The sequence below is a fragment of the Rhipicephalus microplus genome, chromosome X (assembly GCF_043290135.1).
Source record: "Rhipicephalus microplus isolate Deutch F79 chromosome X, USDA_Rmic, whole genome shotgun sequence".
Lineage (NCBI taxonomy): Eukaryota > Metazoa > Arthropoda > Arachnida > Ixodida > Ixodidae > Rhipicephalus > Rhipicephalus microplus.
In genome coordinates, this window is record NC_134710.1 from 340,610,288 (window position 1) to 340,635,974 (window position 25,687).

The 25,687-nt window shown below is 42.0% G+C and overlaps 2 protein-coding genes across 2 annotated transcripts in view; one reads left to right on the forward strand and one right to left on the reverse strand.

The window, feature by feature from the left end:
• LOC119161205 (26S proteasome non-ATPase regulatory subunit 5) overlaps positions 1-12,509 on the reverse strand; it is a 45,718-nt gene extending 33,209 nt beyond the window's left edge. Inside the window, exons 1-3 of the mRNA XM_037413570.2 lie at positions 12,327-12,509; positions 9,390-9,534; positions 1,353-1,595 (exon numbers count right to left, since the gene is read on the reverse strand). Coding sequence (XP_037269467.1) covers positions 1,353-1,595; positions 9,390-9,534; positions 12,327-12,508 — 570 coding nt within the window. The 5' untranslated portion in view covers position 12,509. The remainder of the gene's footprint in view (positions 1-1,352; positions 1,596-9,389; positions 9,535-12,326) is intronic.
• A 208-nt stretch (positions 12,510-12,717) lies between these two features.
• On the forward strand, positions 12,718-16,506 carry in (inturned planar cell polarity protein). Its single transcript, XM_037413569.2, has one exon. It carries the CDS (start codon positions 13,037-13,039, stop codon positions 15,731-15,733), a length of 2,697 nt encoding a protein of 898 aa, XP_037269466.1. The 5' UTR covers positions 12,718-13,036; the 3' UTR covers positions 15,734-16,506.
• The last annotated feature ends 9,181 nt before the right edge of the window (positions 16,507-25,687 follow it).

The following is a 25,687-nucleotide window of genomic DNA, read 5'->3' on the forward strand; positions in this document are numbered from 1 at the left end:
CCCCTGGAGTCCGCGAACCCTCATTTGAGAACCACTGCCCTAGACCACATCGATCTGCAATTCTTTTGTCACTGATTCAGGCTGGACAAGCTCCCTTCAAAATTGCCAAGCTCTGAAAATTCCCAGTAATAATGTCCGGTGGGTGTTCCATGTTGCGAACTTGCAAGACTGATACATCAGCTATCTTATTCCTGCTGCCACTTCTCACCTCTTAAAAATTGTAAGAAAGATTAAATACCAGCCACAGAGCTTAATCAGAAGCTTGGCCCTGGAGCTAAAGTGCTAGCTACAACTAGCAGAAGTCATGAAACACCACTACAAGAGGTTCTCCCTCAGATTCCAGAAAATATACACACACAAAAGGTGCAGAGAAGGGAAAGATGAGAAAAAATTTCGCATGGCTATTGGTGCTTGTCACCGGGAAGGAGGCAGCTGACCAATGTCCCACTTGACTACTGTCCTTGATGAGAAACTTATCTAGGTGAAAGCCCACCACCATCCTCGAGACTCTTGAGCACTTGCTCCAACACGACACCTTTCCACCGTCACATATCAGTATTGGCCATAGTTTGCAATGGGATAACCAGCTAGGTTTGTACACTTCCTCACTTTTGTGCTGTAAGACACAAAAATTGACATATACCTTGAAAATATTCTAGAGCCTCCCTTGACACCCTGGTCCCAGTCATACTTTGGCAAGCAGTCTTGAACACTGTAACAGAATGGCCCCCAGTACACAAATAGGAGTCGACCAGCATAGCTGGCTTCATCTTATCTGAAGAGCAGCAAGCAAACTGCCATGAAAAATAATCCGGTGATTGTGTGTGGGCTATTCAGGAAGAAAAGGCCCACACCCATCAGTCAGTCAGTCAGTCAGTCAAAGAACTTGATTTGGTCCTGAGAAGACGAGAATGCCCCCGTCAGGGGGTACCGTCTGGGGGCCCCGCCCACGATGGCACCGGGAGGTTAAAGCTTTCGGCGCCCACACCCATGAAGACAGCAGTGTGACAGACCTTAAAGTGTCGTTGGACCAAGCTTGGAGAATGATTACCCAGGAAACCCTGTGGGCCATGGTTGAAACATATCTTGATAAATTGAAGACCTCAGTCCATGACCAAAAACTGACAAAATGATTGAAATATTGTGTGCTGAATTCTGAAGATATCGCTGAAATATTCAGCAAAAAAAAATTTTCTCAGGTTTTGCCCATTTCCGAGTAAAGTGGTAAGCATAAACCGTGCAACAGCAATGAATGTGCTGCACGCCGCAGTCTCACGAAGCTTCTAAAATCATTGCTTGAAGACATGTCGCGAACCAAATAGTTGGCAAAAAGCAAACAAACATAAGCTCACCTCAAACACTCTGAAGCGACAGACATCGCCACCATCCATAACGCTGTCCAGGACGTGTGACACAGGAGGATGCAGCATGGTACTTAGTACTTCCTTTTCCCGCATCATTTGTTTGAGTAGAATAGCACTCTGCTTCGATGACCAAAGGTCCTCACCACCGAGTAGCCTCAAAACAGATTCAAGGATACGGTGGTCACGAGCAAGCTGAGACAACATGGCATTGTCCTTTGAGCATCGAATCAGCTGAAACACAAAATGAGAAATTTTGCAGCAATGTTCCTTTTACAAACTTTTACATAATATCTATTGACCTTGAAGGAATAAAAACATGAGCTACAAAGAGAATGCACATCTCAGAAACACCATTGCAATACACTCAGCCTTCCTTGAAAGAAATGAACTCACAAGCATTACAGTTGGGCAGCATCCGGGCTGAATTACACTAATCAAAGTGCATCTACAATGACACACTAAGAATAGCATTTCTAGCCAGCATTCAAATTTTAGCTGACTAAACTGGAACTAAATGTTCTGCTAAATATGTAGTGAGTGTGTTTCTTTTTTTTTTTTACTTTTTATGAATCGCTGTCAGCCCACTTATCACAGCATGAGGACTTCATTGCTTATGAGTGCACCAAACCATCAACTACATCAGATTCCAATGTTCCAATTTGGCTCCCCTTTATGCAGCTACTGCACCCCTGCTCATGGGAACAGTAAGCAAGAAGTAAGAAGACCGTTCTACAGACACATTACCAAAGAAGTGACACTACAGAATCAAGCTTGTCGAATTGGTTATAAGCACAAAACGAAAGAGAAAAGGATGGCAGTCATGAAATAATAATATCTGGAATAACGTCCCGAAACCACGATATGATAATCAGAGGTGCCGTTGTGGAGGGCTCCGGCAATTCTGACCATCTGGTGTTCTTTAACATGAGCTAAAATCACCCAGTACACAGGCCTCAACTATTTTGCCTACGGCAGTCGTGAAATAAGTCAACAGAACAAGTGTATAACTAATGCTCCCCCGCAAATAACTTCCCAGGTTATGTTGTTTCGTCCAATTCATGCTCGCTCACGTTTGTTGGAACTCGCTCATTCCTACACGCTAGCACACATACGCATTTGCTGTAGCTTCCATTCACATATACAACATCGACTCACACACTAGCCTACTGTCACTCATCAGAACCCACGTTTGTACAGATGCTCACCCATATTCACCAAACCCATCGTCATGAAGCCACTATCATTCATGGCATACCGCTCACGTTCATAACTGCGTTCGCTCACACATACTCATATGCACACTCACAACAAACCCACATTCATAATCATGCCCACTTATCACTGTCTCTATATTTAATTTCTACACAGGTTCATACATGGAAATCAGCAGTTTGCAATCACACAACTACTGTCTCCAATTTCTATGATGTCACAAGGAGGCCTGCTAAAGTCTGAAGCCACAGTGCACCTAGCACTGTGGTTTCGAGCTTGAAGGATTTTGGGGTAAAATGCAAGCAGCCATTTTCCATACATATAAAAAGGCTTTTGATTAAACAGTCTTTATTCTTATGCAATCACAAAAACCACATTTAGTAAGTTTTGTCTAGAAACATTATGATCACATTACATTGTTAACAGTTAAAAAAAGTAAATGGTCAAGCTTACTTAATTCTACACGTCCCCTGTAGTCACTTGGTAGACCTGAGCACATTCGCTCCACGACAAGAAACTTACAACATTGATTACGGAATGATTATAGTGGCATGCAGTCCCAATGCAATGCTACCAATGCTACTAAATTTGGCAGTTATCACAGTTGACAAATGACTATTCAGCATTCTTAAAAATAACCACCGATAATAAAACCAGGAAAGGTACTGGAAACATTAATTGTACTGTTTTAAGCGTATTGTAATAATTGTGGTACAGATGGGAAGAAAGCAATGTGAACAAAAAGACAACTTGCCGCTGGCAGAGACCAAACCTGTGATCTTTTTCGGTCCCTGACAGCGGCAAGCTGTCCTTTTTGTTCACTTTACTTTCTCTCATGTGTACCACAATTATTACAAAATGCTTAAAACAGTACAATTAATGTTCCCTATACCTCCATTGGCCTCATTGTCAGCTGGTTTTCACTAAGTGTCAAACAAAGAAACGATTCCCCCAAAATTTCATTCCTTCATTCATTCAGCATTTTTGTCATTCACATTCATACTTCAATTTCACATTCACATTCACTCACATTCATATTTCAATAGCATGGCATACAGCAAAAAAAAAAAAATTGCAGGTCAACCAATGGGTCCCATTTGCTTTCATTATTCCACATGTAGACCTGCCAATTTTACAAAGCGTGAATAACAGTGAAACTTGTTTTGCAGCAAAGCTCTATATATGCATTTTTTTCCTGTGCATCAACAAAAATATATTCGCCGCAAAAATTGGGGCAACCCAACTACTCGACAATGGTGCAATGAAAATTAAGAAGGAGAAGCAGGGCTGCAAACATCAACTAGTGTAGCATCGTACATGAGAAAGCACATGTAGCAAGGCAGACAAAATGATGCATGTAGCGAAAAGAAGAATGGGGGAAAGGAAAGACACACATCCTTCTGAAGTAGAACTTTCAGGACGGAGTTCTAGACTGGGTGGCAGGGTTTGTGATAGACTTAGATTCCAAATTCTGTGTCACCTCTGCATCGTGTGCTTAACAGCTTTGCTGGTCATCCACCTTCACAGAGTGAAATTGCTCCCAATTTTTATAACTCATGATGTTGATTGGTTTTAAGAGAAAGATTCTATGGGGATATCGTGATGAGGCCATATACTTTATATTCAAAGTAAGAGTGACCTGTGTCACAGAAAAGTGGAAATATACATGAAATTGATTCACGAAATACTCATGTGAAGGCAGCTCATACTTCACCACCGACACTGCTGTTTAATGACAGTGCTGCTGCTGCCAGTCAGTCCAAATAGAGCAGGCTCCCAGAAAATTGCAAGATTGAGTTGACTGGCTTATCAGCATTTTTCACAAGATAGCATTAAAAGAGCCCTGCAACACTTTTTAAGCATGGTCAGAAAACTCTGACGATCGGTAGTCGAGGCTCCCGAGAACACGAAAGCCAAATATTATAGGACAGCACACAGCCTGAAATTTACAATAAATTCTCAGTCAGCCAAAAATCGCTTTCTCTTCTGTCAACAAATAATGCTAAACATTGAAAAATTATTGCATGACAGGCCCAAGCATCATCCTGCTGTTGATTTTTTGCCCGTGAATTGCAATGAGATGCAGAGCTAATGTGCTGGCATTTCACATGTGTTCCTGTCCCCGCTGTCAGCGCATCAAGCAGACAACAGCTGATTTGAGCATAGTGACTTGGGAGTTACTGGGGCCTCGCATGAGGCCACCACAAGTCCGAGTGATCACACTGAAAAGTTGCAGGTTCGGAAAAAAGAAAAGAGAGAGAGGAAGCGCTCAAGTTCATGAGGCGCACATGATAAACCTTCTTTCCTCGTGCCATCCCTACCAGCCTAGCTTCCAGGGCTTTAATCGGGATTAAAGAAGAGAGGAAGCAATAGCAGCAGGCGACAAATCTTTGTAACTGCGCTCGTACTGGACAGATTCTAAAAATGTTTGCTGCGGTCAGTTGGTGAGGCAATGAGCTCCTTGGTGAATCCATTCCATAGTTACTTAGAAAACTGTTGCAGGGCTCCTTTAAAGGGCCACTCACCAGGTTTGACAATTTTGAGCTGACAAACGCAATGCGTAGATGAGGAGTTCACGATCACGTCTACGAAAATTTGGAACGCCATGTGCTGCGGAAATGGGTCGCATTTGAAGATGAACGCTGCTCCCCTTCTTTTTGAGGGCGCACGCCCAAAGAATGAGGGCATGACGTGCGCGTATGAATGGCCCTACGTACAAGGCAATGCAGCGACGTTGGTCCTCTATGTAGACGACTATGTTCTGACGTTGTCAACAGTGGCATGTGGCATGGCAAAATTTATTTAACACGAGATGCGTAGTTTATGTATTTATTGCTTGAAGAGAATAATAAATCTCTAGATAAAAAGTGAGGCGCAATAAGGGAATGTGAGTGTTCTTTTTTTTTTTTCCCCCGAGAATTGCAATGAGATGCGGAGCTAATGTGCTGGCATTTCACATGCGTTTGTGTCCCCGCGGTCAGCGCATCAAGCAGAAACAGCCGTAGAACGCTCCTAGGCGTTCGTGCACTCCTTGTGCTCATCTATTCTACTGCGTCTAAGCCAGCGCTTCCAAACCATGCTGCAGAAACAGGCAGTAAACTATCAAAACAACGCTGGTCAACAACAACAACACAAAAAAAAAACCCGCTCGTGTGCACAGGGGTTGGGCTTGTTCGGGCACGTCATGCACACGTGACCTCTTGGTCGGATGCCGGAGAGGGTAGGGAAAGGATTTGGCTTGCGAAGGCTACGCGGAGGAGCGGCAAGTGTTTCAAGCTCGCCTCCTCTCATCCTCATTTCGCGGCGCTTCAAAAAAAGTTTTCTCAGCTCGTAATGAACTGGTTCAAAAAATTTTTGTGGCAAATTGTTCTTCATCGGACACTCAACAACTTCCATGGTCTAACTAAAATTTGGTATGGGGCCTGGTGAGTGGCCCGTTAAAGAGCTTATTTGGTCTGTGATCGAAAAATCAAGAAGTATGTAAATAAATTAAATAATGAAAATGTTTGGGTCAGAGTGAGGATCAAACCCAAGCCATCTGCCTGGCATGCAGGTGTGCTACCAAAGAGCCACAATATATCTTGAAGCTGCTTCGGAAAAAACACTATATGAATGTCATGTAGGGGAAGGAGTCTCCTTAACGCATAATATACTCTGCGGCAGAAGTGTTGAATTGCACTAGATGTCAAAACATGTGAATTTAGCAATAAGTGGGTGCTTTAAAGGCCCACCCATTACAGAGCACTCAGACATTCAATCACCATCAGCAGAACCATCAACAATGTGAACTGCTGCATAGGTTCACGTGTTGCCCCACAAATGCATAGTGGGTTTTTCGCTGATTCGTAAAAGGAATAATTATTGCATGGTGGGCACTTAACAAGAATGCTCGCAGTATTCATTCAATGATACTTTGAAATGGCCAATGTTATACATACAAAGATTTGTTTCCTTACCGCACGCTCGAGGCATGCACCGAGAACCCAGGCAGGCTAGCTATTCACAAGGCATCGCATGAGGCCCGATTATGTAATCACAATCTGTCCCCTTTAAGGCAAAGCTCAAATATCCTCCAGTTTTGTTAAATCCATTCTCCTCCCAAATGGACAGAAATAAAAAATCAAAGTTGGGCAACAGAAGGTTTTTGTACACACAGGGTTTGTTAGGAGATGCAAATTGCTCAGCGTGCAAAAGAACAGAAGAAAGTATGCAAAAGAATGTAAGCAGGCCACGAAGCTTTGGGTATATCATGACACTTGAGTTTGATGCTTCTATAGATTCTTATTATTTAAGATTCATGTCTGTAAATACCTAAATTTCATCACGCCACTAAACTCTCTGCTGTCCTTAGCTGCATTTCCCCCTCTCTTGGTATTCACTCAGTAGCTCTGACCGACTGCTGGTTATCTGTTCGAGTACACATTATGTGGTTTGTCCATGTTTGTTTTTGTTTCTTAATGTTCACTACAATATCACCTAATACTATTTTGTAGGCGATATTGTACAACAACAACTTAAAGAAGCTCTTTGAGAGGCCCTTTAATAAAGCTATTCGCCAATTACCTGGAAAAGTGTTGCAGGCCACTTTAATGTCAGGCCTATCATTTTCTGTTCTGTCACACACTGAACAGTCATGAATTTTTTCTCAAGTTTTTTTGATGCACTCTTAGTTTATGTTCCGTATCTGTCACAAACGACTCCAATTTTCGGATCATCCTTGGGCCCCATCTTCCAAGGAAGGGCGCTTTTGTGTTGGAAGGACGACATCCGGCAACTAACGACCCAGCGTGACACCGGCTTGTCTTCCCTGCACCTGTACCGAAAGGGGCACGGGTGGTCTAAAAAAAAAAAGAAAATTACCTCCCGATGGGACGGGAGCATGCGTACGCCCCTGAAAAAGTTAGGACTGCATCAGAATAGGCAGTTGACGTACAGCCAGCAACAAGTGCGGTCGTCGGTGTCGCGAGTCTCGCGTAGGCGGCGAGCATGGAGTGACCCGCCCAACGTATTGAGACGGCTACGATTCCAGGCACCCTCGTCGTCTACCAAGCCGGCGAGATCTTCAGCGGCACCCGTCAACTCCCCTACGTGCACCAAGAGCTGGCCTGGTCCGTATGGAACTTTTTATTGTGACTTTTTTTTAAACTGTTCATTTATCATAACCAGCCCTTTTTTTTAAATATGTGTAGTTGTGTGCGCTGCGTCGCACGTAGAAATTCAAAAGTGCGACCGTAATCTTTTTCATGTAATTTTTCTTGTATCTCCTTTGATTCATGCCATTAGTTTGTTAACATTCCGCATATTTGTCTTTAGCCTGTATCTTTTGTAGTGTTTTTTTGCACATTTTGTTATATAGCTGTTCTTTCCATCGCGCGTATCAGTTTTCCTCCTCTGCTATTTTTGTTAACTCCTGCCTTTGCCCTCGTTTTAATTAAATGCTTGCTCGTTTTGTAATCAAATCTCCGTGTCTGCTCTATGAGTGCGTCGGTCAGGCCTACACATCACCACACGTGCAACCCCGCATGGGTCGACCAACCTGCAAATAAACTTGAGATGTGCCACTTCGAGGCCTTTCAGGCGTCGCAGGCCGAAGCGTAAAGTGGGAGCCTGCGAGTCTGTCGCACGTCGATGTTGGATCGGCGGGGCCTCACTCGAAGTGTGTGACAGTATCCCTTTCGGGCACAAATTATGATTACACTGTTTGCAACTGTGTCATATTTGCAAAACATAATTCCAAGGCACTCAATAGTATGTTTCAAAAAAGAAAATGAAGTAATATGTTTGGTGTGAGTTCCAGTAATTGATTGCAATGAGTATGCAATCAATTATTAGATTATTCTGTGGTTAGTCATGTTCCCTTTTTACATAAAACAAATCAAATGGTAGGCTCAAAGTGCACACAAAACTTGTTTTCGGTTGCATTCATTCTGAGCCAAGAAGAATAATAGTTTTGACGATTGGTCCTGGAACACGACACACCAAATCGCCTGATAAAAATTTAGCGCCTTCATAAAAGTGATCGGCAACAATCATATGCAGTACATCAATGCTAAGAAAAAAATGCATTGACTGTGCAGAAAGTTCGACCTCGCTCTTTCTTGGCCATTAGTTTAAAGAAGTGAGAAAAAGTTGCATTGTCCATATAGCTTCCATGTCCATATACTATATGCACATGGAAACTATATGGACAAGCAACTTTTTCTCTCAACTGCCCACATCATCCAGGCACCCTTGAGCATGAGTGGACCTTTGTCCAGCTTGCGAGGACCGATCTCCAAGCTGCAGCTTCCAGTCAGCTGGATTACAGGGGCTCGGGAACTCCCCAACCTAGCAGCCTTCTCACAAGGAAGGCAATCCCATGCCGAGCCCCTCCAAGAAGTTGGATTACAGGTGCTCACTAACTCACCCGGCCATTTCGGCACAGTTGTGTTCACTAAGCGCTAACAACAGTGCCAATCTTCCTTGGATGCAAATCGTAGGCATACAAGCCGGTCCACTCGCACCACTATATGGACATGGAAGTTTAAGGGGACATATTATTGGCAAAATGCAATGAATGTACAGTCTCCACTTCAGGATCAGTGATAAGTTCCATTGGCGAGCAAAGAATGAGCGAAACCATGAACACAAATTGGCGAGCAAAGAATGAGCGAAACCATGAACACAAAATCAGCAATCATGATGTGTATTCTTCCCTATTGGGCTTTTTTTTTTTCCTAAGTGTGGTAAATGAAACAGGTAGATAGCAATGATCAATCATAATGAGAAAAGGAGGACATGCACTAGCTGTGACCTAATTATTTTATGCACTACCTGGCGCAAGACGACTGCTTTGAGTGCACCATCAGAAGTATTCAGTGCAGTCACAAAGTGCTGCTTGTGAGCAGAAAGTAATGCAGATGGTGGAAACGCATCAAGGAGCTTCCCCAGCAGCTCACTAAGTTCATCTAAAGTATTCCTGCAAGAGGAAAAAAAAAAATCAAAACAAATATCATGATGTTGCACTGCACAAACAAAATACACGAGAAAACATGCCGAAATTTTGACATTTGAACAAGGAAGCCAACATCAATACTAGAAAACTCATCTCCAAACAACTTTTTTTAGACTGTGAAAAGTAGGAACATTATGACATTTAGGCATCAAGAAAGAACATAACTAAATGCAATGTAAAGGTTTATGCTAATTTGATTAACTATATCTTAGCGTAAGAATCAATGCTGCCACATTAAAGGCAGTGGCAACTGGCCAGAACATGTAATTAGATTCTGATGGAAATGAAAAGACTGTGAATTATAGATTCAAGCATTGTTTTCATGACATAAATAGGGTTTATATTTTTGAATTGCATTTAAAAGTAACAAAACCCAGTATGTTGTGCAGCCTAGCAGAAGAGTCTTGAAGCTAGATTACAAAGCCAATTACTTTGCAGTACGTAGTCACATAGTGTGATGCTGTCCTGTGTGCTATTATTAGTTCTTGAAATAAGAGTATGCATATTATTACCTATCTCCACTTCATTCTGCATTGCTTGAAAGGTAAAAGGAGCAGCATGGTGATAAATGGCGCTGCCTTCGCAGCTGTTAGCGGATTATGTCAAGTCATGGCGCATGCGCGCAACGTGTAGACATGTGCAGTAAACTACCGTACTCGAACATAAACCGCTCTCGCACTCAATATTAGCAGCAAATGTTGTCAGAATTGTATAGGACTTCCTATTCACCACAGAGAGAAAAATTCTGATTAAACAAATGTTTTGGGGTGTTTTTAATGTCACCATTCTGTCATCAGACACACTTATTGGCAAGCTTACCATTGCGCTATAGAAAATAGGTACCATTAAAATTGGTTGTCGGTATTTTTAAAAAGCCAGTAAACAGGCTCCAACTTTTTTTCTTTCACACCCCCAAACAAGCTCACCAATTCGTATATGACATTTTTCAGAAATTACAGCGCTGCCTGCTGCGCAGACCCTCCATAATGAAAAACAATTCCCACACCTTTTCCTTTCTGACCAATACGTGCAGAGACGCAAGCTTGCCCATTGGGCAACTTGATGCAAGGGCAGGTAGCCACTCATTTTTAGGGCAGGGCGGTTGCTTAAAGTAACACCAAAGAGGGGGCGTGGTCATACTAGCAAAAAAACACCTTTAAAGGATAAATACTGCTACTCTGTGCTCACAGTCGTTGCACTCATTTGTCCTAATTAGTGATAGGAGGTAGACTACGAGCACCGAATTGAAGGAGGGGAGTGCTGACAGGGTGTTCGGGTGGGGTGGGGGGCAATCACACCTACTGCCCCCCCTCTGACTTGACATGCCACTGAGCTCGTCGATTGGTCATTTGCCCTACGAAACAGTGCCTTGGCCATGCGGTTTCGGCCACGCAGTTAACATTTTCATTTTTCTGCGCTGCCCTTTGCCATTTTAGCCTCGCACTACTTGTGAAGCATTATTGCCAGAATGAGAGATAAAGAAGCATCTCGCTACTTTCCACTAGGGGAAGGGTGCTTTACCAAGCATAACATAAAAGTAGCATCATTCGTGGATAATAAAAAAAATGGGGATCAAGCAGTGCAACAATGCAACATAAAGAAAATGATATGTAAGGCATTGTGTAGCACCCCATCTGTAATCACCTCTTGCATCCCATTGTTTCACTCTATGATCCCCTCCAACATATTTCTACACCATGCGCACACTCACAAATAATATAATCAGTAATGTGCAAGAGTACCAAGCTGGTAAATCATTAAACCCTGAAGATTGAAGGTTACTAGAAGCAGGATTGCACCACAAATTGTGGCCAGTTGAAAAAAAGAAAGACTTGGCGATCTTTAGGTGCCCGAATTTTACACACTTGCAGAACAGCACGACATGTACTAATAACGGCAAATCATAGCGTTAAAAAACTTAGCCTTGGCTGGCACAGCTGAAAGCACCAAGAGTTTGTAAAAATGCTGCATGTGTGTCGTGTACGTCCCTGCGTAGAGCGAGCTTGTTGTTTGCCTTGCATCATTTGTCATATTCACATGTTAACTTTGCCTTTTGCGGCAATGATTTTCCTGTGCGTCATTTGGCAGTGTGATTGGCCATTTTTATTTGAAACTCCTTTATGCGACACGAGAAAGGGCAAACATTCCAGACGCTAGGGTTACTATTAAAGCCAAAATAACTGACATTCAAGAACGCCACACAGTCACCAGTACACGTAGTACCTTGCTGTCACACTGCTCCTTAGTACGCCTCACTACCTCGAGTGCATACAAGTAACAATCAGATAAAACGGTTAGAAGAATAAAATTTCTCGGATTTGGGGCTTTCATTGCGATTCCTTGGGACTAGCCGGCACTAAAAATTATTGCTCTGAACATCGCCTAACCGCAAAACAAGTCGACGTTGTCAACAAATTTTTTTTTACCAGCACAAATTTAATTTTTTTCGACTCCGCTTATACTAATCTTCGATTCCTTTACTTTTCCTTCTTTTCTTATAGTCTCATAGCCGTACAAATATTTTTGCGTGTTCACACTCGAGAATACCGGTGTCATGCGGCGCACTGCAGGTCGCAGTCGGGCTTGGTCAGGATCAAATTTCTCAACAGTGATTGGCTCCTCTCTACAGCTTGCGTAAGAGAGCCGTTTGCTATCGTGAAATTCGATCTGTATGACGCACTATCATGATCAAAAGTGGCCGACGGCCGTTTGACACCGGTATAAATAACACCAGAGAAATGGAAACGCATACTTACCCGTCAAACTTGCTAGAAGAGCTGAACAAAGGGCTCAGGTCGAGGTCTTTCGATACATTATAAATATTTTCTGCGCGCGTAGCGCTTAAAATCGCTTTCGCTTCAGCTAAGTTTTCGCAGGAACTTTTTTCTGAAATGTCTTTCAGCAGTGCGGCAAGCACCGCCTTCAGATCAGCCGCCATCTTTACCAATGACCCAAAAAAGAAAATTAAAATAGGCTTGGTTTCGTAAGTAATTGTTATACTCTGCTTTTTATTTGTTATTTTACTGCGTTAAAAGTTTTGTCTCCAAAAATAAATATTATTTTTTTTTTGAAAATATTGCATTTAGACAAGTTAATGTGTGAAACTGTCAAATGACAGGTGGCTAACCACCGTGTGGCTAACGGACGCAAAACCTTATAAAAACGTCAGCGCGACTAACGCTTGCCCAGCGCCTCTGCGAAACCACAAACAGCACTTCCTACTGCTGCTGCTCCTCCTCAGATGTGTTTCTTGTTGTGCCAGTCAATAGGTGTTCTCTGTGCCAGTTTTGTCGCTGTGTGACCAACGCACGGGCCTTGTGCTCTGGCATTCTGAGCAATCACTATACCTTGAATGTCGTCCGCTCGAGCCCTTCGAGCGTTAGCAGTACAAGGGTCCACTAAAATTGTCGTCCTGTGGTGCAGCCTGTGAAGCTCTTCTCTGACAACATTTGCACAGTAGCGCAAAATGACTTCAATGCCTCAGACGCTTCGAATTTTGGAGAACTCCCACGTCAACCGCGCTTTCTCCGAAGAAATTTGCGATTGTGAATCGAGCAGCGCAACCCCGGACGGATGTAGCGAGAAGTCGTACGAACCAGAGTGGGCCGAAAATATTGGCCCAAAAGGCGAATTGTTCTACATTGAACCCCGGTACAAGTCGTCGTTCGGGACAAGATCCATCACTGCCTCTGACAAGAGTTCTGGAAATGACTCTCAAGTTGTGCGCTCTAAGGGCTTCGGCTCTGAAGCTAAAAACAAGTTCCGTAGCTTAGTAGGACGCAAAAAGGTCAAACACCACAGTGGTGACGGGCAGCTGGACGTTTCGCAGTGTCGAAAAGAGCCATCGCTGCGCTCCTTCAACAAAGCAGAATGCATCGAAGTGTTCATTGACGTTGATCCGGGGCGTCACAATTATGGACGGAGGGCGACAATTTGTGAAGCGCTGTTTGGCATAATACCCGGCACTCTGCCTTCGAGGCTTGCCACCGCCGAAATGCTTGAGGAATGCTCCCCTGTAATGGTGCAAGGACTTTTGCCAGATGGTGAGGCCATCAAGACAGGAGCTATAAAAATTGGAGATGTTCTGAGAAGCGTTGATGGCTCGAGTGTTAATGAGAAGAACATTGATACCATTCTGCGGGGCATTTCTAAAGCGCAAAAGGTGAAGCTCCAGTTTGTTCGCCCTGAAGAGAACACACTTGCTGCATGTGACAAGTACACTTACCCGCAGAGCGTCAATGCTCAAAGCTCGCTCATCAAACAGTTGTCTGGAGACAGTGCAACGGTTCAGCAAGTAAAACAGCAACTTCGCCAAATACCCCATGCATTCATCTATCAAGGCTTCTGCAGTGACATGCACCAGCAGAATGAACCGGCACGTCGAACTGAGCGATTTTATCGGTTTCCCGACCACGATCATACCCTTTCGAACCTAAGAGGCATGTTTGTAACACTGAGTTGTGTGCTTGGAGATGTTACTGCGACCAAACCACAGAGCAGTAGCCTCAGTGTGGATGGGCATCTGGTTCATGTAGCCTACTTTCATGAAGAAAATGGTATGGCTGTCCTCTGCCTTCCAGCCGCACATGCAACTCCAGAAGAAGTTGGTAGTTTTCTGATGGAAATCGTGAAGCTTCTCAAGTTAGAATACAGATCATTGACACAAGCTTTTAGGACTGTAGAGGCTCATGGCTGCATTGACTTATTCCTGCTTCACTTCTTTCGGGAAATGCTCTTGGAACCTGGACAGGAGTGTAACAGACACAGGTTCATACGTTCTTTGCCTCATGTTCATTGGTTGCATCTTCCCACGGAAGCTCAGGCTCATGTTGACACTGTGCTAAGCGAGCTTGAGTCGGCAGATGTGTCGGAGGCATTTGATCGTTCGTCCAGGTGCTTTACATTCCTTGGCTCATGTGCTTTCTACAAGGGATTCCTCCTTGGGAACCACTTGCCCAAGGATTACCTCGAAAGTGTATTTCTGTATTGCCGCCATTATCAGCTACTTACTCTCACAAAGGAAGAATCAGTTGGGCAGGTGGTTGTGTGGAAGGAGATTTTCCTTCAAGACGAGTTTGTGACTGTCCGGTACTTTGTGCTTATTGTGGGGCTTAAGCACAGCCTCATACTGTCGCTTCTTGAAGTTGGTGGCTGCGCATCTGTTTCAGAGGAGAATCCTGCGCCTGATGCATTTTATATTGACAGAGTTCAAAACTCCTTGCTTCAGCTTGACTCTCTTGGCGTGCTCTCTGTGGCTGAAAGTTTCCTTTCGAATCATGGCTCTGCACCTGGCTCAACAGTCAGTTCGGCAAGCTCCAGGAGCTGGTGCCAGAGCTCAATGAAAGACAGCCATTCAAGCTTGTCCCTCACAGTTCCCCCGTCACTGTCGCCAAGGCGAGCTAGAAGGAGTAGTGATGTGGAACAGTGTCATCTTTTGCATTGCACGAGCAACCACTTTGACTGTTCTGAGCATGACACTCAGATGAGCAGAAGCTACAGCAGCTGTAGCGACATGAACGGACTGCGTGCCCGACACTGCTCTATCTCCACCAGCTCCGATTGCGACTCCCGCACCAGTGGCAGTGACGTCTATCAAGGACGGGACGAAAAGTTGCATAGAGCTTTCACCAGCAGTTATGACCTGAGCAGCCTTCGTCGCAGCCTCGAAGATGGCAGCAGTCAGTGCCAAAGCCAGGCACAAACTTTGCTGTTAAATACCTGCACTGATGAAAATCTTGTTTTTCACTACCTCAACATAGATGTAGGTGAAGGTGTCTTTGTTGCACCGGTGGAATGGGCACTTAAAAGCAATCTGGGTGCTGAGGTTGTTGACAACTTCTATCGCTGTTGCCTCGAGATCAGAAAGGTATTTAACAGTACAGCAAAAGACACTCGAGCTGCAAGGGAAGATGAGGGAGAGTGTGAGAGTAGGTTCCTTTCAGACAGAAGCCTTTCGTGTGTAAAAGAGCATGGAGTGCTTTTTACCTGCCCTACCTCCAGTGGCAGCAGAAACCGATCCAAGGGCCCCGTTTCATACTGGGTTGTGGGCCGCCTTTTTGCTGACAAGTGTCAACCGAGGGAGGTTTATGTCTGTATGCACGAGGATGTGTCTGCAACTGCATTGGAGATGGCATTCAGGCTCTCCTTCGGCTTGCAGATATAAAAGCTGCGTATTTGTCTCTTGTACCTCACTTACCACAGAGGTGTCAAGTGGAGCATCTGTATTTATAACCACATACTCATCTGGCATTACTTTTGTTATGCTTTATTTATTTTTGTGTGTAGCATTGCCTACAAGTTTGGTATTTTGTATCACAGCTTTGTTTAGAAGTGTATGTTGCCTAGAATGCTGCCTATAATTAGAAGCTGGTATTATTTTTAAGTGCAGAAAACATACAAAATGCAAACAAGAGTATACTGAATTTACTCTCACAACTTCAATTCTGAAAAATGTCAAGAATTTGTTTGAGCATGTACACTAGAGAGAGACATTATGTACTTCCTTTTGGGATTTTAAGTGATTTATGATATATTGGTTGTTAAAGCAAATACTTTCTGAAATTCTTTTAAAAAATTAAGTTTTTCAAACCAGAAAGCCAGTCTCTAAAGCAAGCTGTCAGATTTGACGGACATCAGTAATTTGGCTCTTTTACAATGCCACGGTGAATGCGCCCTCCCCCTAGCGAAGATTCGCAAAACGTCTGTTGATCTTGAAGGCTTCACTTCTGGCCATACCGGTTGTCCCAGCCCCTACCTCAACAGCAGGGAGCAGCACAAAAAAATGGAAAAAGTGGATTGTGAGGAACACACAAATTATACTTTCAATTGACTGAAATTATCTAAAAAAATTTCATTAGCAATATATAGTAATTATTGCTAAGGGCAAGTTTGCGGCCATGGAGATTACAACGCCTTATCAGCTTTTGAACCAAAAAGCTCACTTAGTCACCTAAGTGGGGGGATGCAAAGTGAGCCCTACACACTGACATAATAGGGAGTGGGCACAGGGGGAGCCACTCGGGGGGGGGGGGGGGGCCCATATATTGACGTAATAGAAAGGGGAGGGGGGGGGGGCAATGCGATACACCTTCATCCCTCCTTGAAAGGGAAACCAGCGCACACCTATGCTCACTATAGATCTTGTGTGACGTCACGACAATTTTCCTTGCCCTTCTTATAGACCTTTTAACAGAAAGGAGAATTCCCTCCTTTCTGAGCTGTTGGACGGGAATACAAAAGCTGCCCCACCGCGAAGGTCTAGTGGCTAAGGTACTCAGCTGCTGACCCGCAGGTCGCAGGATCGAATCCCGGCTGTGGCGGCTGCATTTTCGATGGAGGCGAAAATGCTGTAGGCCCGTGTGCTCAAATTTGGGTGCACATTAAAGAACCCCAGGTGGTCGAAATTTCCGGAGCTCTCCACTACGGCATCTCTCATAATCTTATCGTAGTTTTGGGACGTTAAACCCCACATAGCAATCAATCAAGGAATATAAAAGCTGACGTCACAGTCTCGGCAGTGCATTTTTTGAAGGTCGTGCATGTTAACAACAGCCCACAGAAGACTGGCAGTGCCCAAAGAGCCTTCGCTGACAAGGCACATAGAGCTGCGTCAGGCTTGCAATGCACTTCGATCGGGGGAATGAGCACTTATATACACTTTAAAAGTGAATTAAACTATATTCTAAACATCTGCTGAGTCTGACCATTTGTGCGGAGTGTCCTTCATACAGAGGAAACCCACAAGAGATTTGTTATAGCCTTGAAATTTGATAGCACCACCTCTTTAAATGTTCGTTGAGACAACCGGTATGTCACATACCCCACTTTTGTTAAACACAGTCAAATAAAGCAAACAATTTAAGAAAGGAACTTGTAAGCAGAAGTGGTATATGTTTAGCACCTATACTTGGTCAGCATAATGAAGCTGTGCATGTGTCACATGCATGAATGGGAGCAGTCACTGGGTTGATTTCAGGAACTTGTATATCTGTCTTCTGAAAAGCTCTGCAAAATAACGAACAATGAATAGTGGGTCTTTTTTTTGGTGCACCTGCGAATGTCAATTGTGGTCCAAAGATAGGTGGGTCTTTTTTGGTGCACCTGCGAATGTCAATTGTGGTCCAAAAATAGAGCCCAGAGTTGACAGAACATGAAAAAGAGAAATGTATATCCTTAACTCAGGTGGTTACAAATACATTATGTACATACACTTGGCTGGTTACAACGCGATAAATTTGAGATAGGTTAACAACATTCATTTACTGCTGAAGTACAATCACATACATAAAAGAATGTTGAAGTGTAACGGTTCTTTCTTATTCACCAGTCTGGCATCTAGGCAGGGCTATGTCCTTGGAGACATCTCTCATGGACGGCAGTTGAAAGTTGATGTTGGCTTTAGGAAATGGCAGTATGCAGTTCATGCATACTTACTTTTGTAACTGCATGCTACCACTCTCGTTGTGAAATGTTGTCCTTTTCTACTTGAAGGCACTCGATTTCTATAGACAAAGTTTTTCGGGTCTATGAATGGTAAACCAACATTTATTTCACTTCTGTTGAAACCACTGAAGGCTTCATTCTCCTATGCACTGTCAAAAACATCAACCACTTCGAATGGCAACTTCGCTTGGCCGCCTTTATCAGTATCTGAATTGTATGCCAGAAGCTGAACTTCTGTTAATCATAGCAAATATTGGTTTCACATAATCATGACCATATATGCTTATATGCATCACTTTCAACTACAGCTGTTTCATACTGTAATAAACAAGGGTCAAATCATGTTACCTATTCTAAAGTAGTTGTGTGACATACTAGCTTGCAAAAAAGATTAGTAAGTGTACATGTAAATAATGGCTACAATTGAGGTTGTGAACATTTCTGTCGGGGGGGGGGGGGGCAATTAAAAATAAGCTTTCATTAAAAGAAAGTGAAACTTGCACTAATCACTAAATTCTGTCTTTTGACAAAGACTGGCAAAAAATGGGAATTTTTAAAAGCACTGCTGGGAGACCATACCCAAAACCATCACTGTGATCATGGGAAGTCGGTACAAAGCATGGGCTAATATATATAGCGATTCCATTCGCTCAATTCCGTGCCACTATTATCATGCACTACACACACACTTGGCTGATCTCGTTTACATGTGTGGAGCGTCTCTTTTACCACTGTAGTCCGCCAATGCTATAGGCATAGAATTGTTGCCTTGTCCTGACCATGTTTACAGCGATGAAGACAAAAATGAAACGTAAGAGACGGGAGCTAATCTTTTTCTTTTCATATTCTGTCTTCCTTGTGCTTACGATCATGTTTCATAAAGTTCACCTGAGTAAATTATCTTATAGAAGTACCAGTGAGAAATGCCTTGCGAAATTCCTGTTGTTGCATTTATGTTGCATTCTTGGTAGCTGGGTAAGTATGTACACACGCACATATGCAGTTTTGCCTTGAAATTCAGCAATTTACACTTTAAAAAGTGCATTTATTACTCCTTGCCTTTTTACGCAAAGGGGTGAGGGTGAAAGATGAATTTGGTATAACTGAAATTTTAGAAGCAAAAGTTTACAACCAACACACATTACACACTATTTAGATTTATATACCTCAGTATGAGGGGGCATATGCATATATACACACTTCCAAAGACACACCCACATATTGCTTGGGCAGTGTATCAAAGTAGATAATTTTTCTACAGGTGTTATTGAAATCTACCTTTTTATTCAACGTCTAGCATTCTGCTGTTAATAAATTTTAAGATGAGCTCAAAATACCTAGTGGACTCTTTGCACCTCCTGTACATCCAGTATGAATATAGAAGTGCCTAGCTTTGGAAAAATGAAAGAAGCCAAGGGCTTACCATTTTGTACCATGATGAAGTTTGGCTGCTTGCCTATGTACTTGAAAACATTTAGAAGTCTTTCTATTCTTTAGACTGGCTCTAATTGCTGTAAAGTGTAGTTACCAGTGTTTTTATAAAGCTGAGAAATCTGATGGTTTATGCCTTGTATAAAAAGCAATGGTGTGCTGTTTTTTAAAAGCGGCCCTGCAACACTTTTTCAGCATGGTCCGAAAACGCTGCTGATCAGTAGTCCGGACTCTCGAGAAGAACACGAATCAAACATTATAGCACAGCATGCGGCCTGGAATTAACAATCTTTAAAGTCAGATAGACTCTCTTTTCTGTACAAATGATGCCATATACCCAAACTCACAGCCATTGGTTCATTTGAGCATCGTGGGCTGTATAGTTACTGCGGCCATGCCCATTCGCACATTCATGACTGAAAGTAAAAGATGTGTTTGAAGAAAAATGGCTCACGGTTATGATATGCGCATGACATATCTTCTCTCCCCTGTGCCATTCCTCCCCACTTAGCTTCTAGTGTGTTCGTCGGGACGAGAGAAAAGGAGAAAGCAATTGCAGCATGTGACAAGTCTCTGCAACTCTGCTCGTACTTCGTGGATTCTAAAAATTTGTGCGGCAGTCGATTGGTGAGGCAATTAACTCCTTTAGTGAAGCCATTCAGTGGATACCTGGAAAAGGTGTCGCAGGGCCCCTATAAGTGGTGGTGTCTGTGGAGTGTTTTGTTCACAAAGGGTGGTGTGGTAGGAGCGAAGTGCCTTTCATTTAATAAAAGATTTGTGGTTTGTGGTGCAAACTGATAACAAGAAAAGACTGGCCACTCTAACCTGTCTTTTCATATTTTTTCCTCATTCTCGGTTTGTGCCACATCTTTCATTAAGCTATGCACTGATTTTGCCCAACATCATACACTGCTAACTCCTTGCATCTATTATGGAAGCTGCATATTGTGAGCGATGTATGCTATGTATGCTGGTCAAGCTGTGACGTATGACCAGGGAATTAAAATGTGCACAATGTGAGAGTGTCTAGTGCTGATGAAGTTTTTGCTCTGTAATTCCACTTTGCCAAGTTTACACCTATTATAGCAAACTTACCTGCTCACTATATTTTTTCTTTATCATGGAACAAGGCAGGTGCGATTGTCAATATTTTTGGTTCGAAGTGAAATTGAAGCAACTTTAAAAAGTAGCTGGATTTGAAATTTGGTAGAATGCAAGTGATGAACAATAAATAGGTAACATTTTTATTTTTTTACTTAGAGCATGTGCACCCATATGAAAGCATGCGAACTCATATAACAAGCCTTTAAAGTTAAAAATGATTTATTGATGTGAAGATAATATGTTCATTTAACCTTAAAATAAGGCTTTGCAGCAATGCAAACATTTTTTGGGGTAATGGTTTTCCTTGCATAGCATTCTTAAGCTGCAGTGAAACTATCTTTACAAGGAGTTACATGCAGTCTAATATATGCCTATTCGTACATTTTGATTCAAAATTTTGAATTTTAATTCACGTGGAAGCAAATTATAATTGTATAATATTTGTTCAAACATTCAAAATGCTCAAATATTTGCACACGTGCCACAAGACAGCCCGAAGTGAAACTTTAATTTAAGGGCACTGAGTAAGACCATGCATTTTTGGCCATTTTGAGGTACCATTTTCTCAGTGCCTGAAAGAGAAATCCCCATAACCTATATATCTATTTCTTTCAAATTTCTCACTTTTAGCTGAGCAGACTTATTTAAATCTCAGTAGGGTTGACAGACGGGCTAGTTGGTACAAATTCATAATGGAATAATTGGAAGCGCAAACCAACGGGACACAAGAGAACTCAAACTGCGTTTGTTTGCCTCTTCTCTTGTGTCCCGTTGGTTTGCGCTTCCAATTATTCCATTATGAATTATTTAAATATGACTAATCTTAGAATTCGGTGAATTTTTTTTACCTTTAGAACTTAAATTATGAGACATTTGGCATCTTTCAAAATTTGTAACACAAAAACTGTAGGGTGCATAATTTCAATTCTGCTTCAATGGTGGTATTCATTTATGCAGAAAAAAAATAGTCAACAGGTTATCTTGGAATACGTAGTAAATGATGGTACCTAAGTAAGGAAGAACATGGTTATGAGATACATCATTGAGTTAAAAGCTAGAGAACAGCTTAAAACTGAACGTACTTAATCACAAACACCATTCAACCATTTTATCTAGTAGCTACAAGCTTGGTAATCAATGTCAAGTTTATTTTTCACTTTGGAGACTCTTATTGCTTGCCTTGCTACTCTTGCGAGCTGTCATGCTGCTCCATCTACAATGTATTGTGGATTGTGGTCAATGTTCTCCAGCGAATTGACTGCACTTTGGCCAGGCTTCAATCCGAACTATGTCAGAATTTGGGGCTTGAGCAATCCTTAATAAACTAAGACAGCAAAAACTCTGCAATACAATTCCCATTAGCTCAACACTTGTATTGCATAGTTTTCATGTACAATTTGGCCTAATTGCATCACAAATAATCTCCATGTCCATTAGAGCATACCCATTGTCACCGTGCATACGATTATGCCTGAAGGACATTTAAGAAGTTCGATGATGAATTGTTTGTTGGTTCACCCGTCAGCACATTGCTGGCACTTATTCACATTTACAAAAGAAGTGCTTTGGTTTCACACAATTTACATTTGCTGAAAACTTTCTTTACCATCAGCACAACCAATTGAAAGGCACGACAGACACAAGGTGCAATAAAGCTACAGGAAGTGAAATAAAATTGCGTGGGTGATGGAACACAAGTAGAAGTTGACAGGACGGGCACAGACTAATGACTAACAGCTGAATTTATTGAAAACATCAAACTCAATCATTTAATTTCAGTTTCAATGTCATACCAACTAGCCCCCAAATACACAAAATGGACCACAAGCATGTAGTGCATAATATCACGCGATTGTTCTAGGGTGCTTGTTCTCACTACTTGCTTTTGGAAAAACTGGTTTTCAGTCACAAAAGATACTGTTCAAGAAAAGCATGAATGTGGAAAAGGTGTGCAAAATGACATCCTTCCTAAATTAAAAAAAAAAAGAATGGCATTTTTTTTTCATATATTTGTCTTACCCTGTGCCCTTGAAAAACTTCAGATGAAGTGGAGTAAATCTGTGCTGATACTTACCAATTTGGTTTCTTGAGGAGGCTTAAAGCTCCTCGAAAACATTTTTTGGGGTATAAAATACCGAAGTGACTCAGACCATAAGATACGCCAATGTGGAGGGCTTCAGATAATTTCAACTGTCATAAATGTGCACCAAAATCGCACAGTACATGGATCTCTAGCATTCTGCTTCCATCAAAATGCAACCGCTCCAGCCAGCATCGGACCCATGTCTTTCATGTCGGCAGCTAAGGACCGTAACCATTGCCCTACCGCAGCGGCTAAAAAAAATGAACTTTGTCAACAGAACACATGCATCATCCAGTGTACACATTCTTGTTGACATCTAAGCTGTTTATAAAATGCATGAAACATTACCTAGGGCAATTATTATGCTTCAATGAAAAAATTTTGTTGTTATGTTTTTCTCAACACAAATGGGAAGGATGACAGGTATTTGTTTTGCTGATGTTTTTTATTATATCTCAGTATTGTCAATGTTCGAGCTTCTCTTGTACAGGATTAGCAGCATCTTGTATGGCTGTTAGAATAAATGTTCACTGTAACTGTGGTTTGCTAATGCACACACATTGTTTTCATTGTTTGAGATTGCATTGGCCCATCATGCAGAAAATGTGGATTAATCATAAGGTATCGAGTTGTTGATAACAGCAACACACGATGAAAGCAGGAACACATTTATTCAATTACATCTTTTTGCTTTGTTAGAGCTCTAAGCAGTACACTGCTAGAGCTTTAAGATTGACAGGTAACGACAGGCACGTGATAAACGAAATAAAACTGAGCAAAGCAAGTGATAGTGACCAACTCTCTTTTAATGCAATGCTTTCTTTTTTTAATTTTTATGGTTTCAGCAAAGCGATTGCATTTCGTCAAGTTTAATCAAACTTCAAGGTGACAGAGCATGTTCAGTGTCGTGACTGCTTGACATTTATGTGCCAAAACCGAATTTCGTTTATGAGGGATGCCGAAGCGAGAGAGGGGACTGGAATAATTTCGATCAGAAGGGTTTCTTTAACATGCACTTGGATCGAAGTGCACCACTGCTTTTGCACTGAGCCTTTGTTTAAATGCAGCTTCCGTGACCAAGAATCAAACCTGTGTCATCAACAGTACACCTCAGCTGCTAAGCTAGTAGGACAAATATCTAACTGCTTGCTTTTATACTTATCTGTCACTGCCTGCTATTAAAAACAGATCATTATTAAGTTTCGTTTCATTAATTACATGCAAAGTATGATTTCATTTGCCTTTAGACAAAAATGCTAATTATTTTCTTAGCATATATGTAGCCTATAATAGAGCCTCTTACTGGGGTCGCATCTTTGTGAACCTCTTTTTAAAGTTCACTAGCCCAAACATTCGGCCTTGTTAATAGCATCATGAATTTTAGGCACCGAAAAAAGACAAAGAGGAAGGGTGTATACACGTGTAGAAAAATCAGTAGCTTGGCTAGTCAGCAATGGTTTAACACAGTGCAAATAAGACAAACACGAGACGAATAAAAGACATTATAGAGCTGCGGTGTGCCTTTTGTTTTTACGGTGCTCATATTTTATTTATGCCATATTCAAGACATTCAACATGTGCTGTGTACAACAAAATCGTTTTGTTTCTTCTTTGTTCCCATCTTTTTCCCAAACTACAGAAAAAATTCCATACCTACACTAGTCCGTCCTTGTAACAAAGTCACAGCTGGCAAGAAATTTTCATTGTATACAAAAATATGTCATAAACAAGTATTTGTAAGGCTGTAATAATGCTGAGACTGTTCTTCTTGCTTTATTATAACTAATCATTTGTTATATCTGCATGCACTGTATTGAGGTTTGACTGTGTGTTCATCTTGCCAATATTTTTTAAGTGTTTAGAAAAATTAATTTATGTTTGTATGACACCTTTCCTTAAAGGAGCCCTGCAACAATTTTCAAGCATGGTCAGAAAATGCTGCCGCTTGGTAGTTTAGGCCCCAGAGAACACGCAATCCAAATTTTACAGTGCAGCATGCGGCCTGGCATTCGCAATAAATTCTCCAAGTCAGTTAAGAATTGCTTTCTCTTCTCTTGACAAATGATATTCTAAGCTCAAAAATCCCTCATCAGAGCCATTGTATCAGGCATTGGCTGACTTGAGCACGCACACTTGGTCATTACTGAGGCCACCGCAGGAGGCTGCAGTATCCACGTTTCTGTATCCAACACTAAGCAACTATGCCTTATTGCATTAATCAGCCTTCAACATCCAATGTGCCAAGTAGCTTAAAAGAATGTTTGATTTGTACCTACACAAAAGTATGCAAAACTCCGCAAAAGTTCTGAGAGCGACTTAGCAGAAATATGTAGTTCGCCAACAGCAACCAAAATACTTGGCACACTGTAGCTTATCAACACCTCTACAAGATAATTTCAAACACTTCATGAAAGTGAGATAGCCACTGTAAATCTTGCACTGCAGCTGGTCATATCTTTCTGTATCTGCTTTTCACTAACTGAGCATGGCTTCTCAACAACAGGATTTGACCACAATGGGAAACGTTGCCAATGCGGAAAGTGGGAAAAGGGGCCCAGCACCGCTATAGCTTGGATGAGTGAAGGCTTGAGGAAAACCACTATTGTTAAGTTTACAGTTTTTAAGTAGTTCACAGTATGTTGGAAAGACTTGTAGCAGGCAGTCTTTTTTTCTTTAGCTCAACGTGCCAGTTTTTATGTTCCCTGGGGCAAAATATAAATAAAAAAGGACACAAATGTTAGAAGGGACAAGTGCTGAGCGTTTGTCCCATTTAACATTTGTGTTTGTTTTTGCACAAACAAACATCAATCATAAGGAAACAAAACAGCCCTCTATACTGCCAATTTTCCTATAATATTAGGACTAACTGAAGAAAGTCTGCCGTACTAAAGTATAATGACCTATCCTGATAGCACTTGCATACTGCTCACTTAACTTTATCCTAAGAAAACTTATCCTTAAGTATGGAATGCTGAATTGAGGGTGATAATATTTTAATAAGCAATTGTGCAATGAAACAGCACAGGCACATACATCACTACACTCAAACCTCATTAG

Bases quoted from the DNA above. Each gene is read 5' to 3' on its own strand.
- in (XM_037413569.2), top strand. From the start codon at position 13,037: ATGACTTCAATGCCTCAGACGCTTCGAATTTTGGAGAACTCCCACGTC.